Source organism: Choloepus didactylus, chromosome 2 (assembly GCF_015220235.1).
Source record: "Choloepus didactylus isolate mChoDid1 chromosome 2, mChoDid1.pri, whole genome shotgun sequence".
NCBI classification, from domain to species: Eukaryota; Metazoa; Chordata; class Mammalia; order Pilosa; family Megalonychidae; genus Choloepus; species Choloepus didactylus.
The window spans coordinates 71,741,764-71,755,936 of record NC_051308.1 but is presented as its reverse complement, the minus strand read 5'-3'; the positions used below and the strand labels follow the sequence as shown (position 1 = coordinate 71,755,936).

General features: G+C 33.1%; 1 protein-coding gene across 5 annotated transcripts in view; it reads right to left on the bottom strand.

Annotated features, from left to right (window-relative positions):
- The window catches only part of BRINP3 (BMP/retinoic acid inducible neural specific 3), a 518,616-nt gene that overhangs the window by 282,746 nt on the left and 221,697 nt on the right, over window positions 1-14,173 (bottom strand). For all 5 annotated transcript variants that reach the window (XM_037825140.1, XM_037825141.1, XM_037825142.1 and 2 more), the window contains one exon: window positions 2,248-2,438. In XM_037825140.1, the coding sequence (XP_037681068.1) occupies window positions 2,248-2,438 (191 nt within the window). The remainder of the gene's footprint in view (window positions 1-2,247; window positions 2,439-14,173) is intronic.

Below are 14,173 nucleotides of genomic sequence, written 5' to 3'. Positions count from 1 at the left end.
ATTGACACAGCCTTCACAGAATCATAGTTTTCACAATTATTGGGATATTTGGTAATTTTTTGGCTATCCACACCATTGTAATAACAACAATAATAATGTAAATGCATTAAATGTTTAAATTATTGCACATATTGGGCCAAAGACATTTTCTTACATTAACCCTAATCTGTCTATGACCCCATCACACAAATGTTACTCTACCCCTTTCTACTGCCAAGGAAATTAAAAATCAGAGAAATTACTTAATAGTTTTTAACAGATGGTTAAAAAAAAAGGAAAGGGAGTCAGGGTTGGATTCAACTCCAAGTTTATCTGCTCTATTTACCTTATTATTTTATTACTAATCTTTTATGGAAGAAGATATTGGAGAAATAATGAGTATTCACAGTTTCTAGCCTTTTCTGTCTGCCTTATGTCCCTAACCTATACCACCAACTTTCAATTCCTTAATCTTACACAGCAAATTAATGTTCCCTAAATGTGCCCAAGGATCTACTACTTTCCCACCTTCTCTACCACTTGTTCACCTGCCCTTTCTTGGATCCTGATTATCCCCCCTATTCTTAATATTGATTTGTGACACTCACCCTGCTTTTGGCTCTCTGAATTTGCTGCTGTCATTTGGCCTCCTTTGTGAATTAAATATCAATTATCCTCCATTTAGATCACAAACTTTTGGCATGTATCTAGTGAACTGGACAACCTCAGCCTGGAAAATTGTAGGTTCATCTACTTATTAATTAACAAAACTTTAATGAGAATCCACTGTATACCAAGCACTACCATAGCCACTAGGGTAAAGAGGTGAAAAATACAGGTAAGGTTTTCAAGAAAAATATGCAAAGATGAAAAATAATAAATGAGTAGACAAATAGGTAAAATAATTTCCCCAAATAATAAATACTATGAAGAACATCACAGTAGTTGGGTGTCCACTGGGCACTGAGAAAGTAACATTTGAATAGAAAAATGTGTAGGTCATTGTGGCTAAAACATAGAGCATGAGGTGGAGAGAGAAGATCTGAGATGAATACCAAGGTTAGATCATTCATGTAGGGTCCAGCAAACCATAGCAAGACATTTGAATTTTATTTTAAGCGGTCAGTTCAGGATTTTAATTAAAACAGGGAATGATATGACCTGTTTCAAGTTTTTTGTTTGTTTGATTTTTTTGGTTTTTTTTAAATCTGTTTGGAGGAAGGAATATAGGAATATTCTGGGAGAAAATGATGGTGACTTGGTCTAGAAAGGTTAGGTGGAGGTCAGGATAAAGTTTGATTTGGGACAGTCTAGAGGAATGAGCTGGCACAGCTTGCTGACAGACTGGATTGACAGGTAAAGGAAAGAAAAAGATTCATTCTCTTAAACCCAGGAAATGAAGAGCAGGTGGCCTTTCATATGTTACTGCACCATTAGTTTGAATCAGCCTGCCAGGCTTCAGTAAACTTATTGAGAAACTGACGTGGAAGGAAGGACTCATCTAGACTGTCTTTGTGGCTACAATCTCCTTATTATAGGAAGTGGAGCATCTATTTCTAAATACAATGGTTGGATTTTATTTGAAGTCATGCACAAAATTAAATACATCAAATCCTGGGATATTTTTTAGGAAATTTTTAAGGAAAATGTAATGTTTTGCCTATTACACAGTAACTCCCCAAATATCATTTAAGTGTATTAAAAATACTGGATTATGTATCACCATGATAAAACCAATATCAATTAATATTAGACAATAGCTGTCTTAAGTTTTATAAATTTAAAAATTGATCGAGGAATAAGTGGCATATTAATCTCTACTTTCTTATTATGTATCTTCATACACATTTATCACTCTTTCCGCACTTTCTATCAACCTCACTCTAAAATGCATTTACTCTAGGAAGACTTTTCTGTTTTCTGTAGCTAGACGTGATGACTTCCCCTGTGGTCACCAGTAATTCACATTCTTAACAAAAATTTTCTACATCCCCTTGTATTATAGAAAGTAATAATTATGCCTATATTTAATGCATGCTATTAGATTGTAAATTGCTTTTATGCACGTACTAAATGATATTTACCTCACAATTGTGAACACAGTACAAGGCACTTAATAGTCACTCAATAAATGGTTTGCATTAATTAAGGAGTGAATCCTAGCTATTCTTAAAACTGCAGCCATCTGGCTTAATTGACACTTTTACTTGATTTATACAATTTTATGCACAAGCACACACAGGCACAAATATTTTCAAAGCGTCATACCTCCGAGAGTAGCAGAGAGCAAGAAATGTGTCCCATATTTCTTGATAAGGTTTTCTGTGATTTGCTGAAGGGTAGGTCGACGTCCCAAAAGTCTTATGTTGCGGAAGAATTCAGGGGCAAGAGGCAGAGGGGAGCCAAGGAAATTTCTTCTCTCGACTGCAAGGTTATTTACTTTCCAGCGGCCAAACTCCCTGAAAAGCAAATTTATTTTTATTCATAAATACATAATCTATCTGAATGTTTGCATTTGAAAAGGTTATTTTGTAGTTCAGTTGGGGTCACTACAATGATCCTTGCTTGTAATAATAGGTAATGTGTTATGAGTAGGAGAAGAAATATTTAGAAATTCTTTAACTGGTGAATACTCTAAAATCAAGTCATATAGAGGAGAAACAAAGTACTTAAAGTGAACTGTTTCTACTGATTTTCTTTTACTCAAGGAACACATCCATAAAAATGGTTTTTTTGTGCATAAAATATGAATGTAGAGTTACTCAAAGAAAAACTGAGATAATATATTTTCTCAGGGAAACTGAAAAAGAGGATGAATTTTATTTTCATCTAATTATTCCTTTCTCTAGTCACCATAAAGTAGAAACTTGTAAAACCTCAGGGATATTATGAAACTGCAGAAGGACTTAAAAACAGTGACCAAAAAGGAAACTATTTCCTTGCTAATCTTTGTTTATAACATTTTGAAACACAAATTCAACTTGATTACTAATTTCTCAGGAAGCAAAATGACTTCACAGATAGATTTGGCCAAATTAGAGAAAATGGTAGTTTTGGTTGCAAAATATCAACACATTCATACTGAGTTAAAATCAGTATAATAATGCTTTATAAAAGAACTATGGTGAACTGGATCACCCAATATCAACTATACAGATTTTTCTGAGCAAGGGTCTGATAAAAATCTCAAATACCTTCTGCCGAAAATTCCCTCTGACTTAATAGTGCTAGGTGTTTAATGTAGCTCAACATCTAGCACATATAATTTTTATTAAACGTTTAATAAACATGTGCCAAATTTATTTACATGTTTGCCAAAATTCCTTAAATGCTTACAATGCACCAGGCACAATGCAAGATAAGGATACATCTGTGAATAAGACAGACCCATATGTGTCCTGGTGGAATTCACATATTTAGAAGAGCTTAAAAGATAGGCAAAGACATGAAATTAGTTTTAATAAACAAAATTTCAGATTGTGATATGTGCTAAGAGCTATACAGCCTGCAATGATGGGCAACAGAGCTACATGTGGCATGGTCTTATCTTACCTTAGCTGACCAGGGAGAGGCAATATTTAGGCTGACACCTAAAGGAAGAAAAGCTTCTAGAAGCACGGAGGTAGAGAAAGGATTTACACTGAATGAAGTGGAAATGCTTCCGGGATGAAGCAACATGCACCTGACAGAGACAGTAACTATGAATATTTTGCACATGTTGCACACATTTGGCAGCAAAGCTAATCTAGTCTTCAGGAACAAGGATGAGATCAGATTTATTAAGGAATCTACAGAAGACTTCAGCCTGAGCATAAATCAATTCAGTGCTTCCTTCATTGAGAAATTCTTGCTACCTCCTCTCCAAATCAGCTGATGTAAACAGGTTTGAATAGCATTGATCTACCAATGGTTCTCAAACTTCAGCATCCATCAAAATCCATCAAAATCACCCCAGAGCTTCTTATTTATTAGGTCTGGGATGGGACCACGAGTTTACATTTTTAACAGTGTATGCCGAAACTGCTATTCTGAGGACCTTGCTTTGTAAAGAAATACTGATGCAGATAATTTGGTATATTGCATTTAAAATCTACTCAAAGTATTTTCTTTTCAGTAAAGGTAAAGCTTTTAGAGAGTGAATTTACTGTAATTCAAATACAGTCGAGAGTTCATTCTGGAGATTAATCTTATGCAAGCTTCAGCAAGATATTGAAAATTGCCACAGTATGCCAAGCCCCAACCAAAAGTATTCCTGAAAACTCTAAAGAATACCTTAGACTCTATCTAAGATTCTATAAATGTTTTGCCTAATAAGTTTATTTTTTCAGAATCTTAAGGCCTCCAGATTGTTATCATACCAGATAAGCTCTGAAACCCAGAGTACCAGTCTCTCCAAGAACATCATCCAGTTTCATTCCTCTACCCCATAAGGTCAACACCCCTTTCCAGCATAAAGAAGCAAAAATGGTCATTGTCCAGAATATTGAGAGAATCATCAAATGAGAGGGAGGAGGTGTAACTGAGAAATTAGGATTTAACAAATGATTATGACTACTGACTCATTATATAGATATTTCTTTTTAGTTTCTAGTGTATTAGAATAGCTAGAAGGAAATACGGGAAATGTTTGATCTGTAATCCAGTAGCCCTGATCTTTGATAATGATTGTATAGCTATATACAGAAGGAAAAAAAAAAAAAGAAAGCTTGTTGCCGTGTTTGTATGCATTTACTTCTGGATAGTTTATTCCGTTTCACTGATCTATATATCTATCTCTGACAGTACTACACTGTCTTAATTAACCTACCTTAATTGTAAGTCTTAAAATTTGATAGACTGCAATATTAGGGGTCAATAAGGGGGGGTGGCAATAAAGGGTATGGGAATGTTTGCAGTTTTCTTTTTTCTTTTTATTTGTTTTTCAGGAGTAATGCAAATGTTTAAAAATTGATCATGTTGATGAATGCACAACTATTTGATGATAATGTGAACCACTGATTGTATACTTTGGATGGATTACATGGTATGTGAATATATCTCAATAAAATTACATTTGAAAAAAATATTAAGAGGATCTTTGTTATATTTCCAAACCTAGGATGATATCAATAAATTTATATGTGTGTGTATATATATATATATATATATAACATATTGTGAGGGAGACCATTTAAAATCAAATATTTAAATTTTAGTTTTTTATGCTGCATCACAAAATATGTATCAATACACACACACACATATATGTAGTATTATAAGAATTCTAAGATGTTAGTTATTAAACCATGGTAAACATGATCTAAACTCATTAATTCCAAAACTTACAGACTTAACCTCAAATGTTTACTTTTTTTATCTTCTGGAAAAAAGTTTACAATTTTTCAAGGGAGAGTAATATAACTTGAACATAAAATTGTGGCATAACTTTTTCAATGGTTAAAATGCTAAATTTATTACATTTTATAGGCATATTAATAGATTAAGCTGTGACCTGCTAAATGCATTAATCAGACTCTAAATAACCAAGAATATTTATTCAATGATGATATTTTACAACTAGTATAAACCCTTTCCAAAGTGCTGACTATTACTTGCTAGATGACTAACAGTAAACAAGTAGAAGAATGCAGTCCTAGCTCTGCTTATTTTTTTAATGATTAATGAATATACAAATACAAACCCATAATCTGAAGTATATTGACTTGAAGTATTTACAATTTTCTTTGCTTTGTTCCCCTTAAATTTGATGAAGAACAGATATAATACAAAAGAGCTAAAATAAATATATTATGCCATTTTCTGAGATCAGTTAGCTGTCTAAAGAATCAACATTCCCAAGAAGATGTATTGTTGATTAATTGTCTACAAATGCCAGAAATATTTCAAATATATTGCAATATAGATGAATATAACAAAATCTCTGTCCTCAAAGCCTCAAAGTCCATACTAAGGGAGAGAAAATGTGAAGGAATACATTGTAATTAAAAAGCATAAAGTGTTTTTCTGTGCAAAAATATGAGCATGCAGTAGCTAATTTAACACAGCTCCTCTCCTCAAGCCAGATTATCACAATTCTTTGATACAAATTCTTCTGTTCTTTGAATGTCTTCTGCCTCTTAGATTCACAAACATTGTAAGGCTAAGAAGGCATTAGACTGTGGACAACCTTCCAGGGAACTTTTTTCAGTTGTCAGGTACTTTTTATCACCACAATCTGTTAAACTCAATTACATTACTATCCTCAATTCGCTTTCTAACATTTAAGTTTGACAAGATACCTTGCCATGCCATCTGACTGGTAACTTGACTCTATCTTTCATCAACCAAAATGAACAGACAAACTCTTTGAGGCATCACCAACCTAAAACTAAAACTAAATTAATTAACTAATCAACCATCTAAATAAATAAATAAACAGATATATAAGTCCAGTATCACTTGTAACTACACACATTATTTTCTTTAATTCAAGAGCTTTATCTAAAATTCTTCTAGGCTTTTTTAATATTTTTAACATGAAGAATGAAGTAAAACATTATACTTTCTACTGTGTATTTCCATCAAGAGTAGTTTGTGTAGAAAACATAAAAGCTATGTTGAGATATGAGAGATCATTCTTTCCCATTTTGTTTGTATTCTAGTGATATGTGATCACCATTATAATCTCTATGAGCTTCTGGTGAAAACCCAGATAGAAACTGCAAAAATCCTGAAAAGTGGTGATAAGAACACTTTAAGTAAAAGAAATCATCATTGGACAGTGAAGTACCACACTGTGAGTTGCAGACATTAAATATCATTACAAATACTCAGATTTTCTCCTTTCTGGGCACTGGAGAAGACTGCATTTCCTAGAGCCCTTTAAAGGTGGTGCACACATGGTCCTCACCAGTGAAGTCTGAGCATGTGCGGTCAGCTTGGTCCATCAGCCTGTGACCTTGATCAAGTCAGATAACTGGAACTCTGCCCCTCCCTGCTACTTCACCCCTGCAGCTTACCAGGATGAACAAATGTATGTACTAGAAACACATTTTGCAATATTAAGCCACCACTGATTGTTTGCTTGTTTTCAGCAGTTCATTACGGCTGATGTAAAATATTTTGCGTTTGGGGTAACTTGGGAAGAAAATAGTTATACATAAACTGCTACCTTAAGGGTGTTTTCTCTTTTAATTATTTTTTTCCTGAAGTTAAGATTCACCTTAGTTGTACCTAGACCATAACTTCATTAATATTTGGAAAAACAAAGCAGTGAGTGCTCAATTGAAAACATACTGTTGTGTATAATTATCTTAATGAGAGCATTTCACCTAAAGGCACCTCAGGATTCCATCCAGATGCTTTCTGTTGATATTACATGAAAACATTTTTTTTAATTTTTTTTAGGCACTTCATTCTAGTTGGAACCTTTAGAGAACAAAAACATCTTCCCATCATAGCCTGTGGAAGTCTTTAAATGAAATAGACACAATCATTAGAGTTTAATGTAAATCAGCCCCCTTAGAGGCACTGCTATTTTGTAGAAAACACAAACGGACTATAACCAGTTCAGCCAGGGCATTATTTTGAAAATGTTTTGTTGGCTCAAAGGATCCTCTATTAGTGGATTAGAGTTGTGGGTTTGCTTGCAAAAAATTCTGACTTGCAAGCATCCATCATTTTATGTGTGTCCACGCACTGTTTACATTTTCACAACAAATTTATCATTTTATCTCCAAACATCTCATAAAAAAGGTTGAAAAGCAAAAATGACATCAGCAAATTCCATCTAAATAGTGGTCACATCATTGCTACATTGCCGTTAACCTTTCTTATTAGCATTTAATTTGTATGTGATACACATAAATGAATTCAGTATATTTGAAATATTGAAATACCATGATTTCTTCAAAATTATACATATGAATATTCAGTTACCAGAAAATATGGAATCTGCTACTGTCAATATTTGAAAGTTTTGACTCAATACCAAAAGAAAAGCAGTATGAAAAATATTGACAAAACCAGATAATGCATTTGCTGAAAAGACTTTTTATCTTTAACTGCTAATTTACACTAAATAAATTTGCTTATCTAAAGTCCTAAAGGCTATTATTATATTACTTTTCACATTACTACATTTGTTGGCATATAATTTTAATTCTATCAATATTCATTAAAATGTGCCGGCACAACATAAAATTAAAAAAAATTAAAACATAATATGTTACCCAAGCATTACTCCCCTGTGAACAGATTCACCATGAGTCATAAATTGACTTGCCAATCTTTAGTAGCAATAACTTTCTAATTACGTCTGTAAAATCATACACATCTTAAGAAGTGCCACTAATAGTCAATACTATTCCCCCATAGTTCTATTACATGTAACTGTTATATATAAAAGTGGCTCTTTTAATGTTCATTCTGCATAGCTTCCACATCTCTCAAATGATGCCATTTTCCATTTGGCCAGTAAAAGGCAAATGCTCCTAATAGCCTGGATGACTGTAGCTCTGAAGCCAGAGTTTTTAAAGCAGCTGTATGCTAAGCAGTTGGCAGGGGATCAAGAGGTAGAGAATTCATTCTTTCACTCTTCTGCCCTTGACACACCCATACTTGTTTGTTTGTTTTATTGAACAGCAGTCGGAATTTTTAAATCTTGGTAGGGGTTTTGAGTTGAGGCTAGGAATTCAGCAGAATAAATCTACACAAATAAAAGCAAAATACAATGTAAGTAGAATATTTACATGCAAGATTTTTGAGAATTAATGGCTGCTGTATTTTGCATGAGCTAACAAACTAGAGAAGATAATTAAATGATTGCAATAAAATATCTGCCATCCCAGTGAAGTAACTGGTACTGATTGTAGCTGTACCTTCTTGACTATATGACTGAATCAAATAAGGTGGACATTGGGTTACTGGAAATATTTTAAGGATGGTCTACTTTATTTCTAATTCTTCAATATATTAAGTTTGTGGAGCTATGAAATACCTGAAAATGATTTATTTTTATGTTGCATAGTTTTTAATCATTTTCTGAAGGTTAATAATTAGAGTTTTATTCAAATTAATACCTTTGCTATTGTTTCCAAAGGTAATTCATTTAAAAGGAATATAAAGATACTATATGTTATATTAAAGTACTGTATCAACCTTGCAACTATTCCTTGATCATGCTCATATAATTACACAGATTTAGTCATTATTATCAATGTAGAGAAACCAAGAGGCATAGACACAAATAGAACTAAAATAAAATACCTACTCTGATTCTCTCTGAAAGAAGTAATAGACAAATACAAACAACTTTTTTTTCACATTTATAATTACAGAAATAATTATTTACCTTGGGTAATAAGTAGGAATTTTTGTATTTCATGCATGAATTTCAGTACTTTAGGGCGGCAAACTAGTTTATCAAAATAAAAGGATTTAAGAGCCAGAGAGCCAAAGTTTCAGATCCTCACCACTCTAAGAATTTTAGCATGTTCTTAACCCCAGTGATGTAAAGGTGCTTCATCTATAATGATAGGCATCATAATCCTGACCCTGTACATTTATTTGAGGCAGTAAATTTTGTAAAACTTAGCTAGAATGGTGTTGGGAAAATTGTTCACTCTTAGTATATGTAGGTGTACCCTTGTGAAGTGTACCGTTTGTGAATTCGCAGAATTTTGTCCCTGGATATCAATTCTTTAAATATAAATAAACATTGCTGATCAAAGTCTTTAATGGAACATAAAAGTTAAATTAACATATGAAATTATAAAGAAAATCACACCCAAATAATCTGCAAATTGCTCTTGGACCAGACACAGGCTTATTAGTAAAGTGTTCATGAGGATGGATAAGTATCAAGAGTAGATATCTGCTCATGGAAAGTTAGTGTACTTTTTTGTATCTCCAAACCTTTAAGCAGTCATTTCACTGATATTTCTTTATGATGGTACAATTTCTACCTCAAACACTGGATCAAACTTTTCAATAACTGTGGTTAATGTCAAGGTAGCTAACCAACCAAGTATCTGAACATTCAGTAAATTACAACTTCATATTCTGCTTTATTTCAAGTCATGAGGCAAAGTGGCAAAATTAAGTGTCTTTTTAAAGTAACTACAAATTTTCAATCTTTTTTTGAAAATGTCCCATAATAAAAATTATGAAGAGGAAAATTGAATAGTAACTCAATTTACGAGAATGTGTATTTTCCTTAAATAAGTTTAAAAATTTCATAAATGTGAACTCTTTTTAAAATTTTGTTTTTTTCCCCACATAGTTAAGGCAAATAAAGTATATTGTAAAGAAGGTCATACATTTTAAGATAAGTATAATTGATTTTTTCTTGCTCTTAACTGTACGTCTTTCTCACTCAAATGTGATAGATCGGATATGGATGCATTGTGACAAAAATAATTTTCAGAAAAAAATATAACTTTATAAGGTATTAATTATCCATTCCCAAACTTTCACTTTGTATGAGGCTTGTGTTATCAGAGTACCACTTCACACACAAAAAGCTTATGAAATATAAACTGGATGTGTAACTTTTTTCTGGATATTAACATCAGCCTATGGATTCCAAATTGAAACATTATCCAACAGGTACTTAGAATTCCTGTCTTCTGTGTTTGGGATTTATATAAAATAAACTTGTTAAATATCACATACTATATAGAGACTTCAAACACACCAATAATAATAATTGCTATTTTTATCTCTTCCCCATCCTATTTCCAATGAATTCACAACCACTTCCTATGTGTGCTCATAGCAGACTGTTCTTTTCCTTCCTATCACTTATTATACTTATTTGTGTGATTATTTGATTAATTGATACCTCTTCCATTAGACAAAAAGTTCCACATAGACATGGATCATATCTTCTTTTTATGACCATTGCCTTCTTAAGACTCAAAGATTACATGACCCATAGTAGTTACTCAAGAAATATATGCTGACTTGACAATTAAGTAAATTTTATCTTGTAAACTGAAACAAAATAACCGCTTGAGTAAGAAAAAGCATGGAGCTTCTGGCTTGTCAGCACACACTCTGGCCAAATTTCATAGAAAACCAAGCTCAGTGGAAGAACATATTTTGCAGTTAGCCTCTTTGATCGTCCAAGTGACAGAGGAAAGTTAGGAGTTAACTATTTGCTTTAAACTGACAATTACTAAACTTTAGGTAATAATATACTTCCACCAATATCATAAACGTATATTTGAATATTGAGAAAAGTACTACAATTGCCTCAGTGCAGTGAAATGTGTAATGGCTGTATATAGTGCCTCTGTTACACAATCCCCTATTTCAATAATCCCTGTTATCTTAGTTGTAAGAGGAATTTTAATGCCTCATATCAGTGTCAACCACAAGTTAGTGGAAGCATACTGATTTGTACAAACCCAATTCCCCTCCTGCTAAGGCTGAAATAAATATATAATGTATACCTATACTAGTTTTCTCCTAAAGACTTTTAAATAATATTGTTACCCAATAACAGAAAATAAGTTTAAAGTTCAAAAGCAAAATTTCCATATTAATGATAATTAATTTTGATTGTAAAATAACTTTTTAAGTTTTATTTTAATACAGAATTGGAAATGATAATTTAATTAGACTTGTGTTTAAAAATATTAGTCTTTGTGATTTAAGCTGATGTATATATAGTACTCTTTTCATCTCCTTTTAATAAATGAGAGAACTGTGGTACAAATTATGTGATTTCTCCAAAGCCACATACCTAGGAAAAGTTTGAAAAATAATACCCTTAACTCTATAGAGTAACAACACCTTTGATGAAAAAACATGGGCTTTAATGGTAATGTATGAATTTGTGTGTGCAACTATGTATATGCAGAGGCAGGGGTGGGGGGAGGTGTGGGGAAGGTGTGGTGATAGAGAGAGAGAAAGAGGGTATGCTGGTTTGTATGTATTGTGTTCACCAGAAAAAGCCATGTTCTTTTGTACAGTCTTACGGGGGCAGATGTATTGATTAGGTTGGAACATTTGGATTGGATTGTTTCCATGGAGATGTGCCCCACCCAACTGTGGGTGATAACTCTGGTTGGATGGTTTCCATGGAGGTGTGGCCCCGCCCATTCAGCATGAGCCTTGATTCGTTTACTGGAGCACTATATAAACTCAGACAGAAGGAGCGAGCTGGCTACAGCCAAGAGGGACACTTTGAAGAATGCACAGAAGCTGACAGAGTAGCTGTAGTTGAGGCAGACATTTTGAAGATGGCCATTGGAAGCTGATGCAGACATTTTAGAGAATGCCATTTAGAAACACAACCTGGGAGCAAGCATTCACCAGCCATGTGCCTTCCCACCTAACACTGGTTTGCTGGACACCATTGGCCATCCTCTAGTGAAGGTACCCGACTGTCAATGCATTACCTTGAACACTTTATGGCCTTAAGACTGTAACTGTGTAACCACATAACCTCCCTTTTATAAAAGCCAATCCATTTCTGGTGTTTTGCATTCCAGCAGCATTAGCAAATCGGAACAGAGGGGAAGGTGGTTGGGAGTAGCTGAGTAGTCAGATGGGGAGAAATGTTAGGAATGCTAATATAAATCAAGTAGAACCATAAACACAGACTATAGAGTAACTCTTTATTGTCCTGACTAAACAATCAACCAAGAAGCAGAGAATGTAAATTTATGCTTGGTGGGAGGAGCTAAAGCACCTCTGAGACTGATTCACAATTCTTAGAAGAAAATGGTAGAATTGTAGGAACTTAAAGGTTAAAAAGGTTTCTGATCAACTGCTCTTATATGTGATATAGGCTAGTCTAAATCATGGGTTAAGGTTATAAAGTATAAAAGCTTCAATGATGGAGAAATGTGGATGGTGAGAAAGGATACAGATACTTAGATGCGATCACCAGGCAGAGAGGAAAGAACTCAAGGATGATATTGGAAGCTGGTGGGAAAATTTATTATATTGAACAATCACTAAGCTGAAGATTGCCAATATTACTCTAATGAATAAGGAAAATTCCCAAAAAGGATAAAGGCCTATAAATCAACAGGGAATTTAGATCCATAATAAAAGTTTATCACTGAACACAGAGGAAAATCTCCCACAGTAAGAAAAACAGTATGATTTCTGCAAGGATTTATTCTAGCTGATAAATTTACTGGAATGCTTACAATGAAAAATAGGCATGTAGATAAAATAAAATTATGAATGTAATATACTGATTCTTAAAAAAAAAAGACATTGGTATGTTTCCTCCTCAAAGTTTGCTTTAAAAAATATGTTACCAGAATACTTAGAAGTACAGTATACTTTCATTTTAGAAAATCTATATAAATAATGGAAGTATTTGGAAAAACTAAAGATTAATCACAAGAAAAAGAACAAGATCAGCTAACTAATAAATATGCAAAGTAAGATATCTAAAAGAACAGAAACCAAAACATCCCAGAAACACAAAAAAGGTAACGCTCAGCAGATATGATATTGGATCAAAAGGGGGAAAAAAAAAGGCATAATAAAGGAAGCATGTGTGATAATAGTGCAAGATTGGGCAGGGTAAATATAAGAATAACTAAAAACATCTTTGGGGACTTGTGTCATTACTTCATTATTGCCATTGAAAGAAAGCGAATCAAAAACCTTAAACACTGATAAGACTAGAAAAGTGATGGAGAGTTACTCTATACGATTAGAGAAAATAGAAACTGAAAAGTTAAAACAATAATCAGGGAATGCCTAAAGAAAATTTCCCTAAATGGAGGGAAGAGTGATGGTAGGGAAGAGATTAACTTGAAGAATATAAATAACTCTGTAGAGGAAACAAAAGGAAAAAAGTAAGGAAATGATCTATATTATTTTGAAAGGAGAGGACAAAGGTAACTTTCTAAATTCTCCTCAAAATTAGAGGATTGAGAGGAACAAATGAAAATAGATAGAAGAAACTGCTAGTACGTAACTTCTACTGTACACCATGCCATTACCATCAGTTTGAGGTCTATTAGATGATTTCAAGAAATAGATAAATTTCAAAAATAGTTAATACTCTGCAGGTACAATATTATTACAAGACACAATGAAAATCTTAGAGGAATAAATTATTAATGAAAAGTGTCCACAACATCATTACCATGGGTAAGATTCATGCCACCAAGTATAATTAACTGATACATTAACAAGACTTCAATATATAATTAGAATTAAATTTTCAATTTATATTCAT